The sequence below is a fragment of the Apiospora aurea genome, assembly GCF_038362705.1.
Source record: "Apiospora aurea strain CBS 24483 chromosome Unknown utg000006l_segment0_segment0, whole genome shotgun sequence".
Taxonomy (NCBI): domain Eukaryota; kingdom Fungi; phylum Ascomycota; class Sordariomycetes; order Amphisphaeriales; family Apiosporaceae; genus Apiospora; species Apiospora aurea.
Genome location: NW_027117393.1, coordinates 2,665,139 through 2,691,427, shown reverse-complemented (window position 1 = coordinate 2,691,427; position 26,289 = coordinate 2,665,139). Strand labels below are relative to the sequence as shown.

The following is a 26,289-nucleotide window of genomic DNA, read 5'->3' as shown; positions in this document are numbered from 1 at the left end:
GTCTTGGCCGGCGACCGAGTACCCCATACGGTACCGAGGCCCTGTCCCCAATGTTCCCAAGCGTCCGGATTGTCAAGATTGTCAACCTTGGGGGGTGTGGCTTATCTTGCATCGGAGCACGCCAGATAAAAGTAGTGCAGAGTAAGCGCTGCAGGCACAGTCAATGGAGGCAGGAACCAGCGGGGGAAATGCCTGGAGTATGCAGCATTCCCATCTGATGCAAAAGCCACCGCAGGTCAATTCTATCGATCTGCTACGAGTTGACAGGTTCGGTTCGCCGAGTTCGGTTGCTTCGCCCAGCTTCAAGTGGGGAGCTCCTCCGACCATGCCACAAACCGTACGAGGTTGGAGATAATTACGCCGTGTTGGATGCGGGGCGAAGATCAACTTGGGCGAAGAGCGATGACCGAGGCGGCGGCCGAAGCGAAACGCCACTGGCCATGGCATTGCTGCAACCCCAGAAGCGATCCCTGATATTGGCGGTTAGGCAGGAATAATGCCTTGAGGGTCAAAGGGTGTGTTTGTGTGCGACACGACCTGATATGATCAAACCCCATTCATTGCTGATTGCTGACTTGATGCGCTCTCCCAACACGAAGGGACGTGGCGAAATTGCCTCTCTAGACGCAGGTTTAGACAAGTAGATGCATCAATCAAATGATCAGAGTTGTTGCATTCGCACCTGCAAAGTGGGATGCATGCAGATGTAGATGCAATTGGAAGCTTCAGTGCAGTCGGCTGGCTGCCGTGTTACCCATGGAAATAACGAATTTAGTTGACTACAGTGGGTCCAAGCTGGAGGTTCCGTCGCCGGTAGTGGAGAAGATCTCCTCACTAGAAGCCCCCCAGACGGAAAGAACGGGGCAATCCGGAGCAGGCAACTTAAAAATGAAGACTCAAGACAATCAGGCAGGCGCCTCTGGGAGCCTTGTGACCTGGTGACTTTCCAGCATAGCCCCCATTGTCGAAACCAAGCACCGGTGAGGCTGAAATGCAGCAATACTTCGGCCAATAGACAAGGTTGTTTATCAAGATGGCCTGTCTTACCGCACTTAGGCACATCATCGAGGGGGGGCGCAATGGTTGGCCGGCCATGTTGGTGTTGGCGAGACGTCGAATATATAAGTCGGCCGCAATCCAGTCTCCTTTCAGCATTCCAGCCAGAGCATATATCGTACCTAATATCAATCAATGGAATCCAGAGCCGTGACGAGAGCATCAAGACTACGACTGATCGACCTAACACCAACACACATGTAGTCAGCCAATGGCTACATACCTAGGTATTTACTTAACCTAAGCAATTTTACATCACTTACAACCTGCTCTTTCCCGGTACTTTGTTCCACTACCGGCATCGCCCTTTGTTTGCAGGAGAGCCAAGCCACTTTGCGACAACTGGTAGGCCGCAAACCTTCTCACAGTCGCCAAACTTCTTGTTCTTTCCCGAAGGCAAATAAACGTAAGTTGATTACTCCGTTGCAATCCCTTCTTGCTTACTAGCTAGATGATTTATTTAAACCTACAGCGCCCCCTCTCTTCCACGCAAACAAATAGGTATCTTCTAACAAGACCACAGTCTACTTACACATACCTGTCTCAGTGGAGTGCTGGTAATACTTGAAGCAGTGTCTTGCTATTCAACTATACCCGATCCAAAACACCCATAATCCGCCAAGATGTCTTACAGAATCGCCGCCCCCGATGAGTACCTTGCCATTACTGGCATGGGTGTCTCCAACCTGCTCATCTCCAAAGCAGCCTGGGTTTGGCCCTTTCAGCGGTGCCGACGCTTCAGCGTCCAGCCCCACGACTATGCTATGAACTTGCAAGCCATGACCAAGGAGAAGCTCCAGTTCCTTCTCCCCGTCGTCTTCACCATTGGCCCCGACGTCAACCAGCGCGGCGCCAACGCCAAGGGGCACAAGAAAGCCGCTCCCCCAGCGGGCAACCGTGATGGACATAACCCCATCCACGATGAGGACAAGGGTGACGCCTTGATGAAGTACGCCATGCTGCTTTCCGAGGCGGAGACCTCCGGCGACAAGAAGGCTCAGAACACCCATGGACTGGACCAGATCGTCAAGGGCATCATCGAGGGCGAGACGCGAGTCCTCGTCTCGAGCATGACCATGGAGGAGATCTTCACGGAACGCGAGGAGTTCAAGCGCCGCATCTTCCGCAACATCCAGGTGGAGCTGGACCAGTTCGGCCTCAAGATTTACAACGCCAACGTAAAGGAGCTCAAGGACGCCGTCGGCTCGAACTACTTCCAGTCGCTCTCCCAGAAGGCGCACGAAGGCGCGACCAACCAGGCTCGCATTGACGTTGCCGACGCCCAGCTCCGTGGTAACGTCGGTGAGGCCCAGCGCCACGGTCAGCAAGAGCGTGACATCGCCAAGATAAACGCCGAGACGGCGGTGGCCAAGACCGACCGAGACGTCGAGCGGGCTAACGCCCTCGCGAACCTTGAGACCAAGAAGACACTGCTCGACCGCGACGTCGAAATCTCCAAGATCGAAGCTACCCGCGCTACCCAGTCGCGCGACGAGGACCTGAAGCGCGAGGTCGAGGTCAAGCGTGCCGCTGCCGAGCTCGAGCGCCTCCGTGCCTCTGACGTCGTCAAGGCATCGATCCAACGCGAGTCTGCGCAGCAAGCCGCCGATGCCAAGGCATACCAGGTGACGGCCGACGCCAAGGCATCATACGACAAGTCGGTGCGCACCACGGACGCAAACGCCTACAAGACCAGGACCGATGCTGAGGCTTGGTCGCACGCCGCCATCACCAACGCCGACGCGAAGCTGCAGAAAGAGCTCAAGGAAGCCGAAGGTATTGCCGCCAAGGCCGAGGCCTACGCAAAGATGGCGCACGCCTTTGGCGGACCCCAGGGCCTGCTGTCGTACATGATGATCGAAAAAGGCACCTACGTGGAGCTGGCCAAGGCCAATGCCGATGCCATCCAAGGCCTGCAGCCCAAGATCAGCGTCTGGAACACGGGTTCCGAGGCTGGTGCTGGTGGCGACCCCGCGCAGAGGGATAGCGCCGCGACCATGCGCAACGTCTACCAGATGCTGCCGCCGCTCATGACCACCATCAACGAGCAGACGGGCATCACGCTGCCCGAGTGGCAGTTTGGCCGCATGGCCGGCGAGATGACCAACGGTACTGGCAAGAACATCCAGGGCCCCAACGGGGAGAAGCACTAGATCTGTCACTCGCAGGAGATTAGCGTGCGCTCGATGCCGGGAATCCCCGTATCAGCAAGAGAGGCGAAATAATGGGAGTCGTACCGGTGGACTACAACCAGGAACACGATCGTTTCTGACCTTCTTCTTTGTTTTCAACGACTACAATCACCGCAACAGCCCTTGAGCAGACGACTTCCGTCTTCTTAGATTCCTCTCTGCCCCTCGTGGCCATTTACGCATTTACGCATATTAGGTGTTCGTGTTACCGGCCTCATTTTGAGGGCTTCATGGGATTGAAGGCGTTGGTTGGCTCTCTGCCCTTTTTTTTACATACCCCTATACCACTTTCTGCTTCTTATTACTGTAGTCACTAGTTATCATGATTCGATAGACATGTTTTATGAATGCGACACAGCAACTAAATATCACTGGTTCCGCTTATGTGGTGACTGATGAGATTGGCAATCGGCATGTAATAACACTGCAGCTGGGTGATCATGTTTTTTGTAAGCTCTTCTTTCGTTATTCATTCCCTCGTAGTAGACTATCTAGAGTGAAGCTACAGCCGCAAGTCCGCAACCAGTGTCACCCCGACACGTGCCTCTCGAAACACCATCAAACGTATGTATGTTGAAAATATTCTCGTCTTGGACCGGAGGAAAAGCCCGCTGGCTTCTTCCTCGCCAATCTCGAAATGATGTTGCCCCTGTTTCCCTGTCGTCGTAATCCATTATGCCATTAATACCAATGTGAGTGCTAAAGCGATTATCAAAGTAATGCCAATCGTGCTGCGTAACCACGCATACATCCTCTCGGTACCGACTCCGGTACAATGCTTTGCAGATCAAAACGCCAATGTTTTCTTTCGTTCGTAATAATAGCCCATTTGGAAAGTCCAGAATAAGCCGCGAGGCTCTTTGTCTGATCGATGCCCCTCCGTTTATCTTCCAGTTGGAAAAAATCAATAGATGATCCCCGTCCCTCATAATCTTTCGTTTTCTTCGTTTCCGGAATTCCTCGCAAACTCGCGCCAAGCCGCGCTGCGAGCCAATACCACCGCTGGCGTATCCTCAAGCTCACCACCACCTGTTTAACCCAAGTTTCAGCAACCAATTCCCTCAAAGCACGCAACTCTGCAAAGCAATCCAAACGTGCAATGGGCTATCGGACAACGCCAACCCTACCTTCCTCAATACACCTCCTCTTGCCAATAGTACCGTCGCGACTCGACTCGCGGTCCTCGGAGAAGCTCGCGTTAAGAACCTCTGTCAGGACATCGCGTCTGCGCTTCGGCGACACTGACTCGGGAATAGGCGCAAGAGTCTCTTCTTCAAACATCTCCATATTATGCTCGTCGAAATGACCCGCAACCTCCCGACCGAGGACCTGCCCTAGTCGCTCCTTGAGACCCATGACAGGCCATATCGGAACGCGTGCGTAGTCAATCTTGATCTGCGCATCGCCCACTGGTGCCTTGTGCGGCTCGTGGAACATCATAAGCGAAGCAGCTGGAACTGTTGCTGTGTAGACAATGAAAGAATCGTCTTCCTCAGATGTTGTCATCAAGCGGACCTTGACGTCTCTGGCTGCGATATGCGCACCCCTTGGGCCATCTGCGTATGCTGACTGCTGGGCCATGGCGATGATGACGGCAACGAAATATTGGTCCTCATCCAGATTACTCGGTATCAGGTTCTTGGAGCGCAACATCTGCAGCCGATGCACTGGGCCATTATATGATCGGTTAGGCCCTGGGGCTATGCGAAAGCAGTTTTTGCGAATGTGGTCGAGATTGCTTCGGCTGACATATGCCAATAGTGGCGCGTCGCTGGCGACGTTGACGTGCATCGATGAAATCAACTGACTGGCCGATCGGTTTGATGCCCAAGTTGTTGCTGAATCGAACGACATGGCAGCATCCGGATGCCTCCAGAGAGCTTGACACCGGACAGCCTTGGGGTAGAAACGGTCTCTAAACCGCAAGTCCAACTCTGCGCACGTCTTAGGTTTCGAGAGATGGGTTGGGAAAAGGGTGGACATGACATTTCGAAGGGCGCGGTTCTTGGTGAGCATGTTGCGCGGCGTTTCGGTTGAGGTTAATGTATCCAAATCCCTGCCTAGGGTGACAATCGTGGGAGAAGTGCGCGGTGATCTTCGTGGTGAATGCGACGATGTAGGCGTCGGGGTCTTCTGGGGCGGTAGCTGCTGGAAGCGGCAGTTCAGCAGCTTCGGATGGAGATCGGTCCAGCATATGGGAAGCACGAAGAGGGAAGTGCCCTGGTGGTCGTGAAGAACGTCCCAAAGCGAGCCGACTTCGGGAGTTGTGTGTTTTCTGCGCACCTTGCGCGACCGCTTCGTATCTATTATGGTGTTCATGGTGGTGGCGGTTGCCATCTGTACTGCTTCGTTCTGAGCTGCTGGCTGGAGTAAGAACGATGTGGATATCTATGATTGTCAGGACCTTGGACGGCAATGGATGACAGGCTTGGAGGATATCCGGCAAGCAAAAGAATGCAGGGATATACTTACTATTCCTTCTTTGTGACTATTGGAATCGCGATTGTGTAAAAAGCAACCAAGGTGGCCGCGTGATTGGAGAGATTGTGTTCAGGCACACCCCTTGTAGCTGCGACAATTGGAATGCTATGACGCGCTTGGACTGCAAGAGCCGGAGTTGACTCACGCAGGGCGTACCAAGTTATGTATGTAGTGTCGGCCGTTGAGTCGGTCTGTGGATAAAAAGAGCCTTAGAATGCGGGTTGAGATAAGATGTCTTGGGGACTGGCGACCAAGATTCGATCGCGAATTGTGAGTGTGTAAGGTGCTGGAATGCGACGAGTCCGAGATGCAGATCAACCAAGAGAGCGGTAAAACGAAACCAAAGAGAAAGACCTGGAGAAGGGTGGATGTGGGCGCGACGAGGGGTGGCCAAATATACACACAAAAGAGGGGCGTGTCGCTGCTGGCAGTCGATTCGCGCTAAATCGCCAGATCACGTTACAGCTTTTTCTCTCAATCTGAGAGGGTACGAAGGTACTTCGTACGTGCTAGGCTCCAGCCCGGGATGAGGGGGCGACGAGAGAGACCTGACGGTGACGGATCTTGACGGATGCGAGGAGCGAGAGACAGCCGGGAACACAAATCAGTAGCTGCTGGGCTGGTACCGTACACTCTGCCACATCCACCACCCACGGAACGCGCGCATAAAACCGGCTTTTTGCTGTTACTTAGTAGCAGACCCATGACCAGAAGTTGGTGTGTCCGAATCTGACTGGCAGCGGCAAGCCCCATCCTCCCAGTTGATTGATGTGTGGCTGCCTAATGAAACTGCTGCAAGTCTTAGTCAGCGAGGTACATCCAGCAAGTACCTGCCGTGGCGGTGAGTCAGACTGCCAGACTGCCAGACTGCCAGACTGCCAGACTGCCAGACAGACTGGCTGAGCCGGGAAATAGCCGAGCAGGCAAGTGACGTCTTTCACTAACAATTTCCCATCCCTGAACCGCTGCTGCTGTTAGGGGCCTGTGTCACCGTGTGGACCAGAACGTCAGCCTTGGCCAAGCAATAGGTAGCAAGGAGCCCCTCCACTGGACGAGTAGCAGCCCCCCCCCCAGTAAGGCAAGGCAAGGCAGCACCAAGGAGCACTGAGCTTCATCACAGAGTACACCACGATACCTTCAACCGTAGCAATTGTACAGCTTGAGCCATCACCGACGATTTCGGTGACATCTCGCCCAAGATGCCGGTAAGTCTGCAACACTCACTACATCTGTCTCCCCGTGTGCAGTCTCAATTACACCAACCACCCTCTCGATACCGCCATTATGCAACCATCACCACCAGCAACCTCAACTAATTCCGCGCCCCCTTGCCGGGCGTCCATAGGCCTACAACTCCATGTTCAACGAGGACCCCAACCCTCCGCGCCTGATCGGCAACGTGCCGCTGCTGCCGCTGCGGACCAAGACGCGCGGGCCGGCCTACACGCTGCCCTTCCCCAACCCGCCGCTGGCCCCCCACGAGTCCCCCGACCCGGACGCCGAGTCGTACGACATCCTGGACGAGGTCCTGTCGCTCTTCCGCGCCAACACCTTCTTCCGCAACTTCGAGATCCAGGGCCCCGCCGACCGCCTCCTCATCTACGGCATCCTCTACGTGAGCGAGTGCCTTGGCAAGATCCGCCCCCAGCACGGCGTCCGCGACGCCACCAAGGAGGTCTTCAACACGGCCCTCGACCTCAACTTTTCCATCCCCGGCGACCCGGGCTTCCCTCTGAACCAGGTGAGTTATATGGTCTTTTTTCGTACGGGTCGATGTCTGTGTTGCTGCGCTGGAAGCTGTGGCCGGTCAGACTAGAAAAGGGGGAAAAGCAAATACGAGGCTAAAACATTGGGAAACTAACAACAAAACAGATGTACGAAGCCCCACGGGACCGACAGGACGCCGAACAACTGCGGCAATATCTCTCACAGGTGCGACAGGAGCTGGCCACCCGGTTATTAGCAAGAGTGTACGAAGAAGGCGGAGACGGAAAGCCGAGCAAGTGGTGGTTGAGCTTCACCAAGAGGAAGTTTATGGGAAAGAGCTTGTAGAGCGGCAGCAGCAGCAAATTCATGTTAGATTGTCATGGCGTAAACCAAATCACAATAAACACCTCCCAGATGAAGGTCAACAATTTGTATCTTGTAAAATGCTGGCAAGGCTCTATTAAGGGGTATCATGTTTGATGATCTATGTACAGATCAAAGCCAAGGTTTGGACGTCTCAGCCTGATCCCGTTCGCTTAATATAATGCCTCATCCAGTTCTGTTCCATTTCTTAGACCGATTCTATCGGCCGGACTTTCCCTTCTTCGTCCTGCCTTTTCCTCTCGCCTCTACCCTGCCCTCTGCAGGCTTCACCCTCCAAGCCGTAAATATGTAGCCCTCGGCGCCTCCTTTACTTGTCATCAGGGGATGTGTCCGGCCTGGCAAGACTTGCCACTTGCGTACCCTGCTCGTCTGCATCGCGGCTCCGAGCACCAAAGACGGGTTCAAGGGAAACTCGTCGGTGCCGGCCCACTGCTCCAGCTCTTCGGTGGTCTTGCCGATAGCTTCCTCCGGTGGGTCAGATATCCAGGCCGCCCGTCTTGCGACACTATAGCAATCCATCAAGGCGGTGAGTGGTTCCGGCGTCTGCGAGTAGATGGCGATAGGTGCGCCTCCGGCCAGGAGCGGCACGGCGTGGCGCATGATCGAGGTAGGATCCATGGTGCTGGCCACCACCAGGCCCGAGAAACCGCCACCACGGGTGCGGTCGACCACGTGACGGATACGGGCCCATCTGCGTCGCTTCCGGTGATAGTTGCCCCGGCGATTAGCCTTCCAGGTCTTCAGTTCGTCGGAACTGACGCTCGGTGGCTCGTTTGCGTAGGTCGAGTCAGCCAAGGGGTCCAGTAATTGTAACCAGGACAATGTCATCAGATGCCGTGCCAGTGGGTGCATTAGGCTCTGCGTTGGGTTCGTGTTGTCGAAGTCGTAGTAACGGAGGAAGCTGAGGTTAGGCTGGGAGTTGTGGTGTAGAAGCGTCATTGTGTTGCAATTCGCATAGGGGACGGCCAAGTCGTCCTTGTGTCTCGGGTCTCCTGTCGGGTACTTGACGCGTTTCGTGACGATGTGTTCTTGACCTGAAGCGTCACCGCCCGAGGGTGGTTGCGTTTTCTCCGCTGACTGAGCTTGTGGTTCACTTTCTCCTTCGCCTCCGGCGGGCTCTGGCTGGCTTTCTGAATCTCGTCGTCGCTTTTGTGGGGGGTTCATCTCTTCTTCATCCTTCTCGGGGGGGTATAAAACACCCATGCGCTCGGCCATGGCCGCCACAAGCAAACCTCCCGTATCATCAACGACCAACCAGCGGCCAGTCGAGTCTTCGGGTTTCGTGGCGGTGTTCGTGCCGTTCGCGGCCGCTTCCTGCTCTTCCTCATTAAGGCATCGCGACTCGCCGCCAAAGTGCACGTTTGCCCAGCATCCCAAGAGGCCAATCATCTCCTCGCGCAGGTCCATGATCTTGGCCGGGTCCTTCTCCTCCAGCAACCAGTAGTCCAGCATCGACACGTCGAGGGGCAGCACGCAAAACCGGCGAATGTACTTCTTCGTCTTGAGCAGCTTGTACTTAGCGAGCGAGTACTCGGTCTTCTGGCTGATGGCCGAGTGGGACAGCATGAGCTTGGTGATGATGTCGCGGCCGGCGTCGGTGACGTCCTTCTTGAGCTCCTCGATCTGCTCCATGGTCAGGCTCTGGCGCGCCTCAGCGTCCAGCTCGGCGCGGTCCGTCTTGGCGACGACGGCGCCCGAGTCGGCGTCGACAAGCGCGTACTCGACGCCCGTGGGGATCGCATCCTCGGCGTCGTCGCCCTCGGGGCTGGGGCTGGCGGAGTCGGGGGACAGGAACGAGCTCGAGGACAGGATGTCGCTGTAGAGCTCGGAGGCGGGCACGATGCGTAGACGGTTGAAGGTTTCGTTGTCCTTCTTATCCTCCAATTCGTAGGTAATGTGGTAGGGTCGGTGGATAATCAAGTTGCTCGGAAAAGATCCATACTTGCCGAGGGAGATGGTCCTAAGGACAGAGGCAAGATCAGTCAGTGGTGGGGCTGGTAGCAACGGGAGTTTGAAGAAGTCTTACGTGTTTGGCGTGAGTTGGAGCACTCGCAGGTTCTCTGAGGGCAGCTTGATGGCCACCCAGGCGTTGGGTTCTACCAGCGAGTGCATTGTTGCGCTGGTCACCGAGATACCAGAACGTAGGTCTATGTTCAAATAGAAATTTCGGAAGTTCAAAAAAAAAGATCGGCAGCAGGTACCTGCACAATTGAGATGCCCCACTCCTCCGCAACGTGGGGTAATAATACTTTAGGTATGTAATACATGTATGTAGGTACATGTAGGTATGTAGGTATTAAGTGTACACAGACGGTATTTGTTTATGTTCAGGCTGAAGACTTCCGGCGTGCCTGGAGCAATGCAAACACGTTTGTATTCTCGTTGCGATTACATGGTTTCATTTTCCCGAGATTCTAGCTCCCGGCATTAGGTAGTATCATGAATACAACTTGACATGATTTCGATGTCCAATCTCTCGACAAAGTTAACCCAGCCAGCATACTGTGCTCGTGGAATAACCCCGATGCGATCACCAACTCCAATTTGCTGTAACCAGGAACGAGACACATCCGGGAAATGCGTTCCAAATACTAGCACATGTCGTCTAGTAACGAGACTAGCGTGGATGTTGTGCTGTATATGCCTTTTTCTTGTTCGATATCTACCATGCTTCCATCTGCCTTCTGGATGACGACTTCGAACCATGTACTCGAATTCTCGTAAGTCCCATGGCAACTCTTGTAACTCGACCAACCCTGGTCATGGCTCCAGACCGTGATCTTGATCCTGCGAACAGGGAAAGAGCCACATCCCACAACCGGAATCGACAGGAGGTATGGCTGATCAAGTGATGATCTGTTTTCGTCGTACTTCTCGCTGGCCGTTCGGCTGCTGGTGGTCTTTACCCAGTACTTCGCAGTTTCCATGATTTGGACAACGAAGTGGCGAGGCAAGCCTGACCTTCCTGCCGGCGAGAACCTACGCCGTAACATCCAGTATACTTCAAGTGCTTCCCGTTCATTTTGCGGCCAATGTGTAGCGCTGGTCCACTCGATGCTACCGCTACCTAAAAGTGAGGCTTTCCAACGACTACCTTCTGTGGACGCTCCAGCGTCGACCAACATGCGAGCGACTCTGAAGCACCTCTTTTCAATCGCATGAATCAATGGTGTTTTTCCATCAACATCTTCAACACCAAGACAAGCACCGTGTGCTATTAAAGCCGCAACGATGTTGGGGTTATCACTTGAAGAAGCGATATGTAAAGCCGTAGACCCATCCGCAGAGTTATGGTTCACGTCTGCGCCGAAATCCAGAAGCATGGTCATGAGTTCCTGTGACCCTGCATTCCCAAGGCAAACCTGAAGAGGGCTTCGGCCGGCAGGGTCTGATACATTAGGGTTGGCACCAGCTTCAAGCAGCACGCGTATGACTTCCGTATTTGCATTTCTGCTCAGCCCTGCTATAAGCGGATAACGGCGCGAGATCTCGTAAGTGTCACCTTCTCGGCCACCGTTCGGATCAGCACCGTGCTCGATAAGCAGCTGCGCGAGCTTAGGGGCTCCCAGTGCCGCAGCAATGCCAAGGGGTGGCCGGTCCCGAGGACGACCATTGATGTGTTTATGTGCGCCGTGTTGTAGAAGAGAGCGTATAAACCCAAGCAGGAATGGGTCGTCTGGCATTGGAATACCAGATGCTCGGTGTAAAGGTGAGAATGGATCACAAGTGTCGTCAGCTTTTGACCCAGCAGCAAGTAGCACCTCTGCCATGCGGAATTTACCCGACCTTATATGCGTTTCGTAAGCTTCCCCGTCAATTGCCCATGATAGAGGCGTATTCGTACTCCAACCAGGGGAATTGACATCTGCTCCATGCGAGATCAACATCTGACCGCTGATGGTGGAATCAGCCCGCGCTGCAAGATGAAGAGCTGTTTGCCCGTCCACACTCCTTTCGTCTACATGCGTGCCATTCCTCAGTTGATCATTGACGAACTGGGCAAAGTCGAAGAAGGCAGCAACATGCAGGCTTGGAAGGAAGTCATTTGCTTGACCTGAGCTCAGAAACCGTTCCCATCTATCGAACCTGCCATCTCGGGGGCCCTTTAGGTGAGAAAGCCAGCAGTCGAAATGCTCAGAGGGATAAGCGATCCTAGCTTTGAAAGCCTCAATGAGTTCCAAGTGTTTCAATGCTGTGCTGCTTCTAAATACGTCTCGATCTCCGTGTAGCCGTAGGAAGACCTGTAACCACCTCACAGTATTGCGTTCAGACAATTGCAGGCGCTGAATACTGTGGTAGACATCTTCACTCACGTCCGAGAGAGAGACGTGATCGGCCCAGTATGTTGTAGCATATTCCAAGAGATGGTTATGCTCCAAATAAGATTGAAACCTCAACTGCAACAAGTCTCGAGTGACGGTTATTGGTTCATTGCCTGAGGTTCTTTGTTGTTGAAAAGGCGCAAACTCTAGATTCTCGTAACACAAGTAGGTCAAGCAACTCCGTGCGATGAAAGCATGGGTAAGCGTCGCATCCACAAGCATCTCCTTATACGCCACACTCGAGCCTTCGTAGCGCAGTAGAAATGCTTTAGCTGTTTCATGCACCAACGAGATAGTGCTCCTGCTCTCTGTTACCGAAATCCGGACAAGCGTTCCGCAGCGCCGCCGCAGCACTTTCGCTATCTCTTCTTCGCCAAATAGAGACCTTCCAGGCATACAACGCTCGTCCAGCCTATTTGGCGTCAGCTTCGAGGCGGCTGCTATCTCGTACAGTCGGAGAGGTCGTTGAGCACAAGTAAGCCACTGCAAGATTACCCTGGACTGCCGTATGGCCTGACTCGTTGATTCCGCGTGAATCCTCCGCAACACCCCATCATACAGTTCGTTGAGACTGTTTGGCATATCCTCGATGGCTTCCAATTGGTCTTCAAGATCGAGGCAGCCGTTCTGAATCTGTCTGACCACGAGGTGCACCCAAAGGAACATGCCTTGTGCCTTTCTTTGGATTGCGTTTGTTATCTGGTGTGCAGCACTCTGGTCCATATTTGGCAAACTTGAGATTGCCCCTGCGATGTAATGCTTGATGTCCGCCTCGGTATCCATGGTCGTGATCTCAAGGTTTGTTGCCTGCTTGATGTGCTGGTCTTTCAGAAGTATATCTCGAATATCCCCTATGTCGCGACTGAACACGAGGGCTTGAGTTGTACATGGAAGACTGATCAACATCTCGCATATCTCCTGCCTGGCTTTTGTAGCACATTCATCAATACCGTCGACTACAATGGTTATCCCAGGCCTTAGCTGTAGCACCCTATGTAGAATTGGCTTCATGGTAGACATATTAGGGCTGCCGCCCAGACCATATCCATCCGTAAAGTGGTCCAATAGGTCTTCGTTGCATTTAAGAAGTTGCCACAAGAGAGTAGATATTATGTTCGTTGCGTTCCGGGACAGCTCTGTACGTGCTTCGCAGTAGAAGTACAAGACTGTGCGCGACTTCAACAGTTGTGTGATGGCCCAACTAGCAAGGATCGTTTTGCCAGCACCAGGAATTCCGGTTACCCAAAGTAACCCTCCATCGCTATGCCAATGCTTATACTCGGGCTTTCCCATGATCCAATCGCATGAGCCCGAAACTAAGTTTCTCCGGCAGTCTTGATGCTTGTCTTCGAACGCCATGACCGGATTGAGCCAAGCGAGAACCTGCCGGAGTAGGTCTCGTTGGCGTATGGCAGAGAGACTGGCCGTTTGATTGTCCAATTTCGCTTCCAAAGGTGATCTCACATTCTCGATTAACGAAGTTGGTATTCGTGAGATGTTCGTCTGCAAATCATTCAAGGATGTCGGGATATGAGACACACCATCTCTTAGATCGCTAAGCACGTTCATATGGGTTGCACCGAGATCAAGCTGCAGGGCTTGAAGTCGTTGGGATATGCGTACACGAAGCTTCTGCACCTCTGCCGAAACAAAGACTCCGTATTGAACCTTTCTAGTGCCGCGTCGGAGGGGGACTATGCGGCCTATCAATCGTTGGTGCCGGGATAAAGTAGGTGCGTATTTGTCCAGGCCTGACCTCATAGTCTGAATCTGGGTCACGATATCCACGGTCAAGGATTGCGCAGCTTGACTTAGGCCTCCATTTGGTGATGACTGGCCTACTCTGTTCAGTATATTCTCGATCGATTCCAGGAAAAGACAATCCTCGCGATATGTGTCCTCTGCACCCCCAGACTCCTTGAGGGCATTTCCAATAGCCGCTAAGAACTTGACAGCGGAAACGATGTCTGATGCAGACCACCCAAATGACATGATTGCTTTGATCGGATATTCGATACTATCAGTAATGAGTAGATCCAGAGAAAAATAAGTTGGGTCAAATTGGTGTATCATCACCACTCACTGTAGCCCAGAGCCCCAAGTTCCATGGTCCGACACAGGTGGGTATCGACACTACATAAGTTTGAGACGATCATGAGCACTGCCATCCTGGTGCCTGCAAAATATGTTGGGATTTATTGCATTGTGTGTTACATATAGCAGACAGGCTATTCAGTTTGCACAGGAGTCGGGCGCGAGTCGGGCGCCATCGCAGATTCGAGGGCTCCCACTGAACGGCCTACTTATGTACAGCCACTTGATGAGCCTTCAGAAGATATGTTCTGAAACCCTGACCTTCGCCTGTCCCGTTGCGGGATTTACCTCGCAAGGTTGAAAACAACGCTCGTCTGTACGATGATAATCGAACATGATTCAGAGCTTGGAGTCTCGTCCTTTTGCCCATCCAGACGATGACATGCTGGCTCGGGTGGTTAGAATGCCTGTTGCGAACCGCTTCAAACCCCTTGAACTGCATTTCACTCTCGGTACAATTGCTTCTCATTAGTCTCTGCTTTTCTATCGTTTATGAGATTACCCGAGCTCATTCGGCTGTGTATGCCAGTCTCCTCGATTTGCTGACCCCGCTCGTGATGAGGCGCAGCCAATTCCAATCCTTGTTGATGGGCGTAGCCAAGATTTGTCCATGTCAGACAGCTGGCCATTGAAAATCATAACTGTCCGTATCCCGACGGCATCCTATCGTGGTACGCAAGAAGAGGGCGGAGGACTGTCACCCGGCTTATCTCGAGCCTTGTTACCGAGTCTGACAACCATGCTCTGCGTAACAATGATAAGAAATATTCCATGGGGTGCCACTTGGTCAGTGATGGTATCTCTTCCATGTATAGGGGAGGGATGGATTTGGCGTTAGGAACAGAATATTTACTAAATAAATGAATCAATTACATGCGTAGAACTCATTCGGCCAGAAGACTGTTTGCCTGTTCTCAGCCTTTGCCCATCGAATCGACGTCTGGTTGACGCCGTCGCGCATTTCGCTCTTCGGCGTAAACCCCAGTTCCTTCCCCAATATCTCCAGCGCCCCAAGTACTTCGGAACTCGGATCCCAAATCACAATCTTCACCAGCAACCCTTCCCACGAAAGTGCCTCCTCCATCGCCCGGGACAGCAGCTGCACCAGTGCCTGCTTTGTCAAGTCGGTGTCTCCATACCCAGGCTTGACTCGTGCGATCTTCAGTTCCTTATTCCTCAGGTCTTGATACCACAGTATCCAAGCATCAGCTTCCTCGCATATAGCCCCCACCGCCTCGACCTCCCGACCTTCGCACCAAGTGAGACTTTGAAGCTTGGCCATCTCCTGGTACCACTCCAGCTGCTCCGGGATTGGCAACGTAGTCACGAGGGACGTGTTCGGGGCGAGATCGTACGCCTCGACCTGGGAGCGCAGCTGCGCGATGTCGCGGCTGCAGAGATCGGGCATTTCGCCCGGTCCGACCAGGCGGGTTCGCAACAACTGGCTTTCTCCACGCTTGCGCTGCAACGCGTCTTGGCTCACGCCGGGCGGCAGCTCAAAGCTGACCTGCGGCGCGGGCAGCAATTCCCAGCCGAGCTTCACGTAGAAGGGGCCGACGGCGGTGTAGAGGGTTGTCACGGGCGCGGCGCCGGGCCCGTCCGCCCATTCCCCGACCTTGCGCATGAGGAACGAGGCGAGGCCGTGGCCGCGGTACTTGGCGTCGGTAGCGACCATGGCGATGTCGTAGCCGGTCTCCTGCCGTACGCCCTGCTCGTCCCGGATAAGCACTTCACGGCGGATTGTCCGCAGAGAGGATATAATCTCATTGGGCGCGTCTGCCTTATAGAGACACCAATGCCGGCAACCCTTCCCACGCAGGAGCGGCAATTGTCCGAGCTGTTCTTCGGCAGCGATCCATTGGTCTTCGGGGACTGACCAAACGAACGAGCAGCCTGCCTGTTTGAAGCATTCCACGCGCTGTTCCGGAGATGCTTCGCCGAAGACAGCCTCTATAGGTCCGTCGTTGGGCGTATTGATAGTGATGCGATTGTCCTGACTTGTCGTCATTTTCCTTCTTGATTTTTCAAGACCTTTCCAGGTACTTGAGTTAACAAAACGTAGAAGAACCGGTCCCAGCTTCGTAGGATGATGTGTCCTTTTGAAATATTATTCAATATTGTTGCCTAGTCAAGGTACATGTGGGCGAATGCGTAAGCACGCGACTTTGGAATATGGCACGCATATACTGTTGGACCGGCCCGGCTGATCGTGTGCACGAATGAAGATGCGATCCAACGAAGCAGTCCGCGTTATATACGAATGTGCGGCAAGACCTTCGGCCGACGGATTGCACCCGCATGTCAGAGTCGCAATCTACCGTTCTGTCGGGCTACTTACTTGTCAGGGGTCTGGACTCCACTCTCAAAGCACCAGGTCAAGAATTGGGGATACGCCGACCACGAAGGAGCAATAGAAAGGAACCGCAACCTGGATTTATTCAACTTTTCAAGGTTCCTATGAGAAACCAGCTCATAGTTCTGAGCTGCTTCGTCTTCTCTGTCAAGCTGACAAACAGTACAAGCCGCAATCTCTGTCCTGTAAGTATGCAACATGGAAACTTTCTGAGACGCATGTATTCTCCCGAGTTTACGTCTACCAGGTATGCCTTTTCATTGATGACTTCGATCATTGCTCGCTATCTGCCATAAAACCGAGATGACTAAAGTACCTAGGTACGGCAGATTCAGGGGTAAGCCAACCACGCACCATTATCCACGCTGGTCATCCATGTCTCCTCTCGAGCTCGTTACAGCTCGCAAGCAATCTCCAGCCTCACACTATCTCAATAGTGTCTCTCCGTTTTGTCCAACTCCTCATTGCAACACTGGTCGGCCAGATGGTTTTGCTCTCGGGGGATCCATTGGTAGCTGAGCGACCCGAGCCTCCGGATACGGTGGTCCAGCCGTAACGCCTGCTCGATCAGGTCTCTATTGGCGACCTCGAGGCCGTCGGCGTTTCGCCATCCGTTGCCAAACCACGTCCAGAACCACGTCGTGAGGCAGTTGACGGCGTACTCCGAGTCCGAGTAGATGCGGATACGGGCTTTCGGATACCCACGTAGCTGAGCGTAGCGCTCCAGAGCCCACTCCAGCGCCATGATGATAGCGGTCAGCTCGGCGCGCTGGTTCGTCGGTTCCGGGATTGTGTGGTGAAAGGAAGGAGGGAGAGCGCGGGTCCGGTAGACTTGGCCATAGCGCTGTTTCCAGACTGCAGCGGCGGCGCCGACGACACGGTAAGGCTGGCCATTGCGCCGGCAACCGCCGTCGACGTAGAAGTTCATCTTGTAGACCATGGTGATAGGGGGATTCTGCTGCCGGATCACGATATCTTGGCAATGCGCATTTGCTTGCGCTGAAATAACGAGTTGCTCCACGTGGGATGAGATGGGAAACTTCTGCTAGTGACCCTGAATCGTGATAGACGGTATGGATATCCGAAGGGAACGGCTGTGTTGCTCGCGGGTTGCAGGAGTTACTGAGATGCCCAGCTCGGTATGCGGTTACTTTCTGGTAGATATATCTTGGACGAGGAATGATGTGGCTGCGTGATTGATGCGTATCGGCCTAAATAAGAGAACCCCAGATTTCGGAAGTTTCGAGTCTATTCTCTGCTCGTTTGCGACTTTGTTCGTGCCTGGCAGCAGGATCAGGGGATGAATTATCTACGCAAAGCCCTAGCAACGGTTGGCTGCATGAACACACCATCTATCTACCTTAGTACTTAGACAGTCCCTTCCTTGTCTAGAGGTTCTCGAGGAATTCTTTTCCATTTGCGTACTCGAATTGTACATCACATCTGGCCCGTTTGTGCTGTGCCAAAAGGCTTTTGGTGCTTTGAGTTGCTGCATAGCCCTCGTCACCTGTGCCTCGGGAGCCCCTGACAACAAACGAGGATTTCATCAAAAACATGATGATGTTGCCTAGAGCTATGTTCCAGCCACTTTGGGACGCAATGCAAAGCAGGATTTGTACATTTCAATCTAAGATGCTGGTGCGAGTCATATCAGGGATAGGGGGCCGTCACCCAATTGTGTTTATCGGTTTCAGATGCATTCAAAGGAGCCTAACTGAAAATGCTTGAGGAAGCATTTTGATTCCGGTCATACAAGTATTCTCAATCACTCATGTAACTGATCCCCGTAGGTAGGCTCAACTGGCTGGATATGTTATCATAGTCAAGGCCTGCTTACCAATGTGGCTTACAACGCCGGAATCAATTTGCAGCCGCTATTTCCAATTTCCAGTCCAGTCATGATGATGGTGCGACTGATATGAGCACAAATTCAGTGATAACTGAGGGGGATGGTATATATATATGACCTCGGTCTCAGCGGCAAATAGATGAACAGAAACAAAGGTCAGACATTATATTCATCACTTATAACGCACTAAAGATACCAGCTCGCAATCCATCCCCGGGGTATTCATCACTACCATGACTGTCATTGCAGTTGCTGGAGGCAATGGCAAGCTAGGACTTGCCATCGTCGAGGCCTTGGTTGCTACAGGCGAGCACCAAGTGCTCATACTGACTCGAGATGTAAGTCGTTCTTTTACTCTGAGCCCAAGCTGGATCGAGTTCTGACATAAGCTCTACACTAGGCCAGTAACATGGAAGCAAAGGCTGGTGTCCAGCTCATCGCTGTCAACTACGATGATGTGAGGGAGCTCACCTCGGTGCTCGAGGCGAATGGGATTGAGATGGTCATCTGCACGACCAACCTGATTAGCAGCTTTGAACCCGAGTTGAATCTCATCCAGGCTGCTGAAAGGTCGAGCTGTACCTAACGATTCATTCCCAGCGCTTGGGGAAACAAGCTCACGAAAGAGTATGCCATCAACTGCCCACTACCTGGCACCCTTTCAGCGACGAGAAATAACTGTAGAGTCAAGGGCGTGCTCAGGCGTACCTATGTTACTTCATAATCAATTAACCTAAGGGGGTGCGGGGTCGGATACAAACTGCATCCGAGCCATCTACGCCTTTGTCAGAAGAACCTCCAGGACTTACTTTAAGCACTAACAAATCGAATTCCAGGCACCGAATGATGTATGTGCCATTGCGTACTGACATGAAGTTTTTATAACTTAACATCTCAGGCCGCTATACCCTGTTGAAGTAGCTTTGCAGTGTTATTTCTCATGCCTCATCAATGCGGGATCAATTTGGCGCAGCATCAACTGCAAGTATCATGAAAACCGCCATGGACGATGCCCGACGGAACACAAGACGGACTATCAACGTAAGTAGGATTTCAAAGGCATCCATTTGCCCCATCGTGACAGTCTGGGAGAGCTCACAAAGCCTACTTAGGCATGCGTGCGATGCAAGTCTCGAAAGAGTCGATGCGATGGCAGGACTCCCACCTGCGCATCATGTCGAAAGAATGGAGCAACATGCGAATACACCGAGAGGCGAATGCGGGGACCGGGTAAAGGGTAAGAGGACCAGACCCAGATAGGTTTCGATCACTTAAGCACCTAAGCTTGAGCTCATCTCTTTAATCTAGCAAGCAATACATCCAGACGTTCGAGAAACGCTTGGAGAAGGTCGGGTCGACCATGCAAAAGCCGCGTGGCATCTCGCCGGCCAACGAAGAAGCATCAGATCACGGGACCGAAGGTCGCATGGACGGCACTGGTTCTGGGCTGCCAAGTGTCCAGGCCGACCAATCTTCGTATTTCTTTTCCAAGTTACCACCACCAGGGACAGTGGCGATGATCGTGGCAGGTCATGATCAAGGATGCTTGCAACGAACTGTGTTCGCACCCCTTCCACCAAAGGTCGCCACGCAGAACATGGTCCTCCATTCCCTCCACATCATGTGCAGAGCCTGGCCCCTTTTTAATGCGCAATATGTTCGCGCTATGATCGATGGGCAGTTTGACGCCGGACCGGGAGACTGCCATACTAACCCAGCACGCTGGGCTACCATCAACACGTTACTGGCCATGGCCACGCAGTGGAAGGCTGCGAACCCTCTCGCAAAGGACGTGTTCCCGATCTCGTGGACCTATCTGAAGAATGCATACTCTGTGGTCCCTGAACTCAACTTGCAGTCAACCAATATACAAGCTTGCGAGGCACTTCTCATCATGGTGCTTTTCATGCGTCGGACAGCAGATACACGTACATCGGTCATTTTGCTCTCTGTTGTCACCACAATGGCAAATTTCCTCGGCCTGCAGTGCAAGGGCCCCTGCCTCACCGCGGACTCGCGAGATTCGGAACAGCGCAATCGAATATTCTGGATGATCCGTATACTCAATAACCAAGTGGCCGTACGACACGGATTGCCACCAGTCTATAACGAAGACCAGACCGAAGTCCATCTCCCAGGCTATGGGAGTGACCAAAGTGGTGTCAACGAGCCAGTCAACACGACTATTCTTAGACACATGGCAGAGCTGTCAATCATCCAAACCAGGGCTCATACATTATCACGATCATTACGCTTATCACAACGTGAACCCACTAAATTGAGCGAGAGCCTTACGGAGTTAGAGTTCTCACTCTGCACATGGAGAGCAGGATTGCCGACGGAACTTAAGTGCCCCTTGAACAGTGAACAGGCTGTGGCAGACCTAGATCCAGGGCCTATGCAATTGCATTTCGAGTTTTACGCCACAAGATGGGCTATGCACTCAGGGTTACGTTGGACTGAAAAAGGCTTGGGTACTCAAGGCACGTCACCAGAATGCCCATCCGCCGCGAATTTAGGCAGCTCGTGGCTGTCGCATGCTTCCATAGACAGTGCGCGCGAAGCACTGCTGTTATTCAACAACGTACCAACGCAGCCTTTTGCATGGTTTTGGTAAGTTTATAATTCAACCCCAAGTGAACGCTTTGGTTGACAACGCAGGTATATGCTCTGTTACCCCGTTTGTGCGTTCTTCATACTCCTTACGGAGGTTCTCAACGATCCGCACGGCGATGAGTCGACGTCTAATATTGCTTATATGGCCACCTTTACTCAGGGCCTGAAGAACTGGAGGCGGAAAGAGGGATATGAGATCCAGAAGGTGATAGAATGTTGCTCGAAACTCCTTGATATCGCACTTTTTGCAACAACACGCTCGCGTTCCGCCACGCCCTTCTCAGAGCCAATGGATATGAGCACCGGAGTATGGGGACTCTCGGCGCAATGCAAGGTACGTGCTGTCGCCATGTCCGCCTTCTAACAGGAGCGAAGGCTTACAGAAGATCATGACAGACTCTTCGCGACCGCCTCCGCGAAATCGTCGACTTTATGCACCTTACACAGGGTCTGATGGGCAACATGCCGGTCCCAACTGCGCTGGCGATAAGAACATTCTCTGGAATATTGGAGTTCACTCCCAATCCTGCCAATGCTTTCGGCCCCTTCGTTCCAGACATCTTGAAGCCATGCACTTACAAATTCTTCTACGGACCGAGTTGAAATCATCCCATTGAGCTACACTTATCAACACACTCACAAACAAAAATGGTCTTCGACGATAAGATAATCTTGGGCCAGTGATATCTCAATGTCACATATGCTGTACATGCATTTTGTGGGGAGTGCGGCCCTGGAAGATCGGCACAAGGGGTATTTCCAGGAACAACCCCGATGGCACTGTTGCCAAAAGAGCTCAGGGCTCGGAAAAGCAGCGAACAGGAAGCATCCCCAGTATCCAGCTGACCCGGGGACCTTCGATTTCCGACCGTTTTGGGAAACGTGCCAGGAGCTGGACAATCTGACTGGCTGCATCCAAGATGTCTCACTCAGCCCAGCTGCCTCTTTCGTCCTCGCATGCCGGATTGCCTAGATTGGTTGTTGGCCTATCAAGCCCATTGGTCATCACGTCTTGGCGAACCGGCCGTCCACTTTTCATCTCCGCATAGTGAAGATACGGAAATGGCAAGCCAATACATGCTAGGGATCATTGAACCTGCAGCCAGTCACACAAATATCAATGTCTTGCTCCAACGCGCCAACGGTGCCCCAATAACTCAGCTTGATGCCTGCGTTGCCCTAAAGACCAATCCGGCGGAAGCAGACAATAACGAGCCACCATGAAGAGAAGCTCTCTGTTGTCGTGGCTAATTACCACCTTGGTTGCCGGTGTTTCGGCACTCACGATTGGAGAGATCAACGGCCACCGGTTCTTATCGCTGTACAATGGACAGGACGTATCCAACGTGACGGGCATGGTAACGGCAAAGGGCCCCGACGGCCTCTGGGTACAATCCGTCAGAAAGGGCGACGACAGGCGAGTCTCGGACGCTATCTACATATTCGGTTCTGCGCTCGCCAAGAACGCCTCCATTAGCACGGGAGATGTCATCGTTCTGGGCGGCACGGTCAGCGAGTATAGGTCGAACAAGGCCTACTTGTATATGACCGAGATCACTTCACCAATGGTCGCAGCGATCCTGGAACATGGCAAGGAAGTCACGCCGAAAGTCATTGGCAAAGACACTTACAGCCCGCCGACCACGCAGTACACAAGCCTTGACGAAGGTGATGTCTTTGCGGTTCCGAACAACAAGAGCCTTGTCTCGGTGGTGAACCCGGTCTTGGAACCAGAGGAGTACGGTCTGGACTTCTGGGAGAGCCTTTCGGGCCAATTGGTAACAGTCAAGAGCCCACGGGCTATTGGCAGGCCGAACAGCTACGGCGACACCTGGGTTGTAGGTGACTGGGCAACATCAGGAGAGAACGGCCGAGGGGGTTGACTGTTACGCCTACTGGTATGTTTTTCACTGCGGTTGACTGCTTGACAGCTGAGAACTAATGCCAGTATTAGACAGCAACCCTGAAGGCATCGTTATCGGATCGCCCCTGGATGGATCCAAGAACCCCACCGATACTAAGCTGGGCGACACCCTGGAAGACATCACAGGTGTAGTGTACCAAGCATTCGGCTTCTACAGGATCTTGCCTTTGACCAAGATTACCGTGCTCAGCTCTCAGGAGCCTGCGATGCCACCCGCGGCCTCGCTGACTAGCGACGGCGTGTGTTCCGGCTTGACCATCGGCTCCTACAACATCGAGAACTTCTGGCCGGGCAACGCGGCCCATGTCCAAGCCGTTGCACAGCACATCGTTGAGTACCTAAAGATACCCGACCTGATGTTCTTACAAGAGGTCCAGGACGACAACGGGCCGACCAACGACGGAACTGTAAGCTCGGACCTGACCCTGTCGACGCTGGCGGCCGCCATCGAGTCGGCTAGCGGAGGCGTCGGCTACAACTTCACCTACGTCGCGCCCGTCAATAACAAAGACGGCGGCGCCCCGGGCGGCAACATCCGCACCGCGTACCTGTTCCGCCGCGACGTCCTGGCGCTGCGTGACCCTAACCCGGCTGACTCGACCACCGCGAACGACGTCCTGCCCGGCGGCGCGCTCAAGTACAACCCGGGCCTGATCGACCCGACCAACGCGGCCTTCACCAACAGCCGCAAGCCCCTGGCCGCGGTGTGGCAGACGCTGGATGGCAACAGCACTTTCTATACCGTCAATGTACACTGGGGCTCCAAGGGCGGCTCTTCGTCCATCCATGGTGATGCCCGGCCCCCTGTGAATGGTGGTGTAGAAGACCGTATTGCGCAAGCCGAGGTTACTGCAGTAAGTCTCTTTCCTCTATTTCCTCTTCACATCCCTAAACGTGTGTGCGCTGTGCAACCGTCGAGGCGCTCCGACTGACGCCCCCCTTTTCTCCCAGGACTTCATTGCGGCAATTCTGGCCGAGGACCCGGAGGCCCACGTCATCTCGTCGGGCGACTTCAACGAGTACCCCTTTGTCAATCCCATCACCGACTTCGAGTCGCGTTCCCTCATGCAAGATCTCGATGTCGTCGCCGGCATCGACGTCCTCGAGCGTTACAGCTATTTGTACGACATGAATACCCAAGAGCTCGACCACATGTTCGGTGAGTACTTATGAAGTTTTCAAGACACAATCAATCCTCCTAAATCACAGACTGCATGACGACTTTAACCGATGATATACAGTGAGCCCTGCGCTGGCCGAATCGAATCCCCAGTTCGAGCACATTCACGTTAACACGTGGATCGCGTATGACGACATGGTATCAGACCATGACCCGAGCGTGGCTAAGATGAACTTGTGCAAGTATTAGCTCGGTTTAGACGTGATGCGTGACTTGCTCCCCTCTCTCCTGGGGTTGCGGCGAAGAAACCCAGATCATGTGCCGTGTATAATATAAACCGAATTTTCTCTGTCTGGACTGACTGTGTCGCTCCCTATCCTACTTGCGCCACCGTTTTACTGAGCTGTACTCCTTGAGCACGGCGTGCTCTTTATTCTCAGTCCTCGGACCAAGTGACGAACCCAGTTTCAGCTGATGTGCATCTAGATTGAAGCAATCGGAATCCTCGGGGCCAGCACACAGTTTCCGCAATTGGCGCTCGCACATGTCACAATACAGACGCTCCTCCGTGGATACGAAATCCGGTCCCCACGGGGATGGGCTGTTGCAGACGGGGCCGGCATGCTCGCTTATCACGAGCCTGTCGATGCAATGGTCATGCCGAGCAGCCAACAGGGCACGCCTGGCTGTCCCATCACGCATCCTCGTCATCCTTTTTCTTTTCTCGTATTCATCCTCGGCGCCACCATTTGGGCTTTGGCCGTCGTGGTCCGGTGATCCCCTTTTCGCCGCAGCGCATTCGCCAGAGGTCATGCCCAGACATTCGACCGGGATCGAGCCTTGCATACCGCCGAAGGCGCCTTTGCCAACCTCAAGACCGTCCACGATGGTACCCTCGCTGGGATGTTCCGCGGTGGGGACACACTCGCTCGGGGCTTTGTCCGCGCACTCGATGGGCACGGAACCGCTGACGCCGCCGAAGCTGCCATCACCTGCGGTCGGCGTCTTGGCCGGAGGTGGAGGAGGGCGGCGGCGGCTTTTGGAAGACGTCCAAATCGTTGGACCAGGGCTTCTTCCCAGGGTTCTGGCAAATAAACCTGTGACCGTAGCGGATCTTTTCCAGGTCCTTGTCGGTTCCGTCTTCGGCCTTCTCGAGCACAAAGGGGTAAAAGGGGCTGCAGTCCTCGGGATCCCCGTCCTGACAGAACATCATGCGCCCGGGGGCCCCGTATAGGCTCTCGCGCGGGCTGTCGTACTGCGCCAGCATGGCCTCAGCCTCGGCCGAGATGCCGCTGGAGAAGCGGCCGTCAGTCGGGAGCCATGTGCACCCGCGCGCCCCGATCGTGACGGTGGCGAAGGCTCTCAGCACGGCGCCGTCATCCTCACGACCGAGTACTTCCACCAAAACGGCCTATCCGAGCCTAGATGCGTAGATATCCCGCTCCAGGAGCGTCCGAAGATGTCGGACCACACCTACTGGGCCTGGGACGAGGCCAGGAACGTCTTGCCCAGCGGGCCGTCGGCCGCCAAGGACATCGAGTTCATAGCCAGCGTGATGATACGCAATGATGTGACCCAGAAGGCCATCCTGGCGATACAGCGGGATCGGGCCGTGGGCGCCAACAAGTGTTGTTTCGAGAGCACGGAAGCCAACGCCCCCTATTGGAAAGAGTTGGTCGGGTCGAGCGCCGGCGGACCTCGATATCGTATGCTCATGGGCTACCACGCGAGCGCCGGGAATTGAAAGCCCGACAAAGCTTATATATATGCGAACGAGATTGCTGTGGCTTACCACATCATATGGCAGATTGTAAAAGCGGCAGCCTCGCTGATAGATGTTGGCGGTACAGGGTCGGGGGGGGCTTGGGGGCTGTTTCACCCCCGCTTCAATTGGATGATGGAACCATCTGCCTTCCCTTAAGCACATAACATTGACCATTACGACATCAGTACCGATCGTGAGACGTGGTCATGTCCCATTTTCCTCCTGTATCTATCTAAATCTCAACCAGCCCATTGTATTTGTGGTTCCGTTCGCATGGCCAAGAACCTGCATCTCCCGCTCGAAGTACTTCTCCAGATCATCCAATTTACATGCTCAGCCATCTTCCGAAATGTGAACTACAAGCACTTCAGATCGCGCCTAAAATTCAACTCCAAGCTACGTCTAGTCAATACTACGTTCATTATC

At 53.6% G+C, this 26,289-nt stretch overlaps 12 protein-coding genes across 12 annotated transcripts; 6 read left to right on the top strand and 6 right to left on the bottom strand.

Annotated features, from left to right (window-relative positions):
* Window positions 1–1,679: 1,679 nt before the first annotated feature.
* PG986_009413 (SPFH domain/Band 7 family protein) lies at window positions 1,680–3,209 on the top strand (the record flags this gene model as incomplete). Its single annotated transcript, XM_066845635.1, has 1 exon — window positions 1,680–3,209. One exon carries the CDS (start codon window positions 1,680–1,682, stop codon window positions 3,207–3,209), a length of 1,530 nt encoding a protein of 509 aa, XP_066698033.1.
* A 1,143-nt stretch (window positions 3,210–4,352) lies between these two features.
* On the bottom strand, window positions 4,353–5,567 carry PG986_009412 (uncharacterized protein; the record flags this gene model as incomplete). The annotated part of the gene is made up of 1 exon (XM_066845634.1): window positions 4,353–5,567. The coding sequence occupies one exon, from the start codon at window positions 5,565–5,567 to the stop codon at window positions 4,353–4,355; it is 1,215 nt and encodes a 404-aa protein (XP_066698032.1).
* Window positions 5,568–6,928: 1,361 nt separating this feature from the next.
* On the top strand, window positions 6,929–7,781 carry PG986_009411 (uncharacterized protein; the record flags this gene model as incomplete). The annotated part of the gene is made up of 3 exons (XM_066845633.1): window positions 6,929–6,934; window positions 7,075–7,470; window positions 7,602–7,781. The coding sequence occupies 3 exons, from the start codon at window positions 6,929–6,931 to the stop codon at window positions 7,779–7,781; spliced, it is 582 nt and encodes a 193-aa protein (XP_066698031.1).
* A 237-nt stretch (window positions 7,782–8,018) lies between these two features.
* PG986_009410 (uncharacterized protein) lies at window positions 8,019–9,932 on the bottom strand (the record flags this gene model as incomplete). Its single annotated transcript, XM_066845632.1, has 2 exons — window positions 8,019–9,780; window positions 9,847–9,932. 2 exons carry the CDS (start codon window positions 9,930–9,932, stop codon window positions 8,019–8,021), a joined length of 1,848 nt encoding a protein of 615 aa, XP_066698030.1.
* A 479-nt stretch (window positions 9,933–10,411) lies between these two features.
* PG986_009409 (uncharacterized protein) lies at window positions 10,412–14,134 on the bottom strand (the record flags this gene model as incomplete). The annotated part of the gene is made up of 1 exon (XM_066845631.1): window positions 10,412–14,134. One exon carries the CDS (start codon window positions 14,132–14,134, stop codon window positions 10,412–10,414), a length of 3,723 nt encoding a protein of 1,240 aa, XP_066698029.1.
* A 967-nt stretch (window positions 14,135–15,101) lies between these two features.
* On the bottom strand, window positions 15,102–16,244 carry PG986_009408 (uncharacterized protein; the record flags this gene model as incomplete). The annotated part of the gene is made up of 1 exon (XM_066845630.1): window positions 15,102–16,244. One exon carries the CDS (start codon window positions 16,242–16,244, stop codon window positions 15,102–15,104), a length of 1,143 nt encoding a protein of 380 aa, XP_066698028.1.
* A 775-nt stretch (window positions 16,245–17,019) lies between these two features.
* Window positions 17,020–17,529, bottom strand: PG986_009407 (ribonuclease H1; the record flags this gene model as incomplete). The annotated part of the gene is made up of 1 exon (XM_066845629.1): window positions 17,020–17,529. The coding sequence occupies one exon, from the start codon at window positions 17,527–17,529 to the stop codon at window positions 17,020–17,022; it is 510 nt and encodes a 169-aa protein (XP_066698027.1).
* Window positions 17,530–18,671: 1,142 nt separating this feature from the next.
* PG986_009406 (uncharacterized protein) lies at window positions 18,672–19,024 on the top strand (the record flags this gene model as incomplete). Its single annotated transcript, XM_066845628.1, has 2 exons — window positions 18,672–18,776; window positions 18,839–19,024. The coding sequence occupies 2 exons, from the start codon at window positions 18,672–18,674 to the stop codon at window positions 19,022–19,024; spliced, it is 291 nt and encodes a 96-aa protein (XP_066698026.1).
* Window positions 19,025–19,954: 930 nt separating this feature from the next.
* PG986_009405 (uncharacterized protein) lies at window positions 19,955–21,657 on the top strand (the record flags this gene model as incomplete). Its single annotated transcript, XM_066845627.1, has 3 exons — window positions 19,955–21,051; window positions 21,100–21,388; window positions 21,451–21,657. 3 exons carry the CDS (start codon window positions 19,955–19,957, stop codon window positions 21,655–21,657), a joined length of 1,593 nt encoding a protein of 530 aa, XP_066698025.1.
* Window positions 21,658–22,274: 617 nt separating this feature from the next.
* On the top strand, window positions 22,275–24,347 carry PG986_009404 (uncharacterized protein; the record flags this gene model as incomplete). Its single annotated transcript, XM_066845626.1, has 4 exons — window positions 22,275–22,896; window positions 23,009–23,832; window positions 23,930–24,137; window positions 24,220–24,347. 4 exons carry the CDS (start codon window positions 22,275–22,277, stop codon window positions 24,345–24,347), a joined length of 1,782 nt encoding a protein of 593 aa, XP_066698024.1.
* A 129-nt stretch (window positions 24,348–24,476) lies between these two features.
* Window positions 24,477–25,365, bottom strand: PG986_009403 (uncharacterized protein; the record flags this gene model as incomplete). The annotated part of the gene is made up of 2 exons (XM_066845625.1): window positions 24,477–25,134; window positions 25,196–25,365. 2 exons carry the CDS (start codon window positions 25,363–25,365, stop codon window positions 24,477–24,479), a joined length of 828 nt encoding a protein of 275 aa, XP_066698023.1.
* A 192-nt stretch (window positions 25,366–25,557) lies between these two features.
* Window positions 25,558–25,842, top strand: PG986_009402 (uncharacterized protein; the record flags this gene model as incomplete). The annotated part of the gene is made up of 1 exon (XM_066845624.1): window positions 25,558–25,842. One exon carries the CDS (start codon window positions 25,558–25,560, stop codon window positions 25,840–25,842), a length of 285 nt encoding a protein of 94 aa, XP_066698022.1.
* Between the last annotated feature and the right edge of the window lie 447 nt (window positions 25,843–26,289).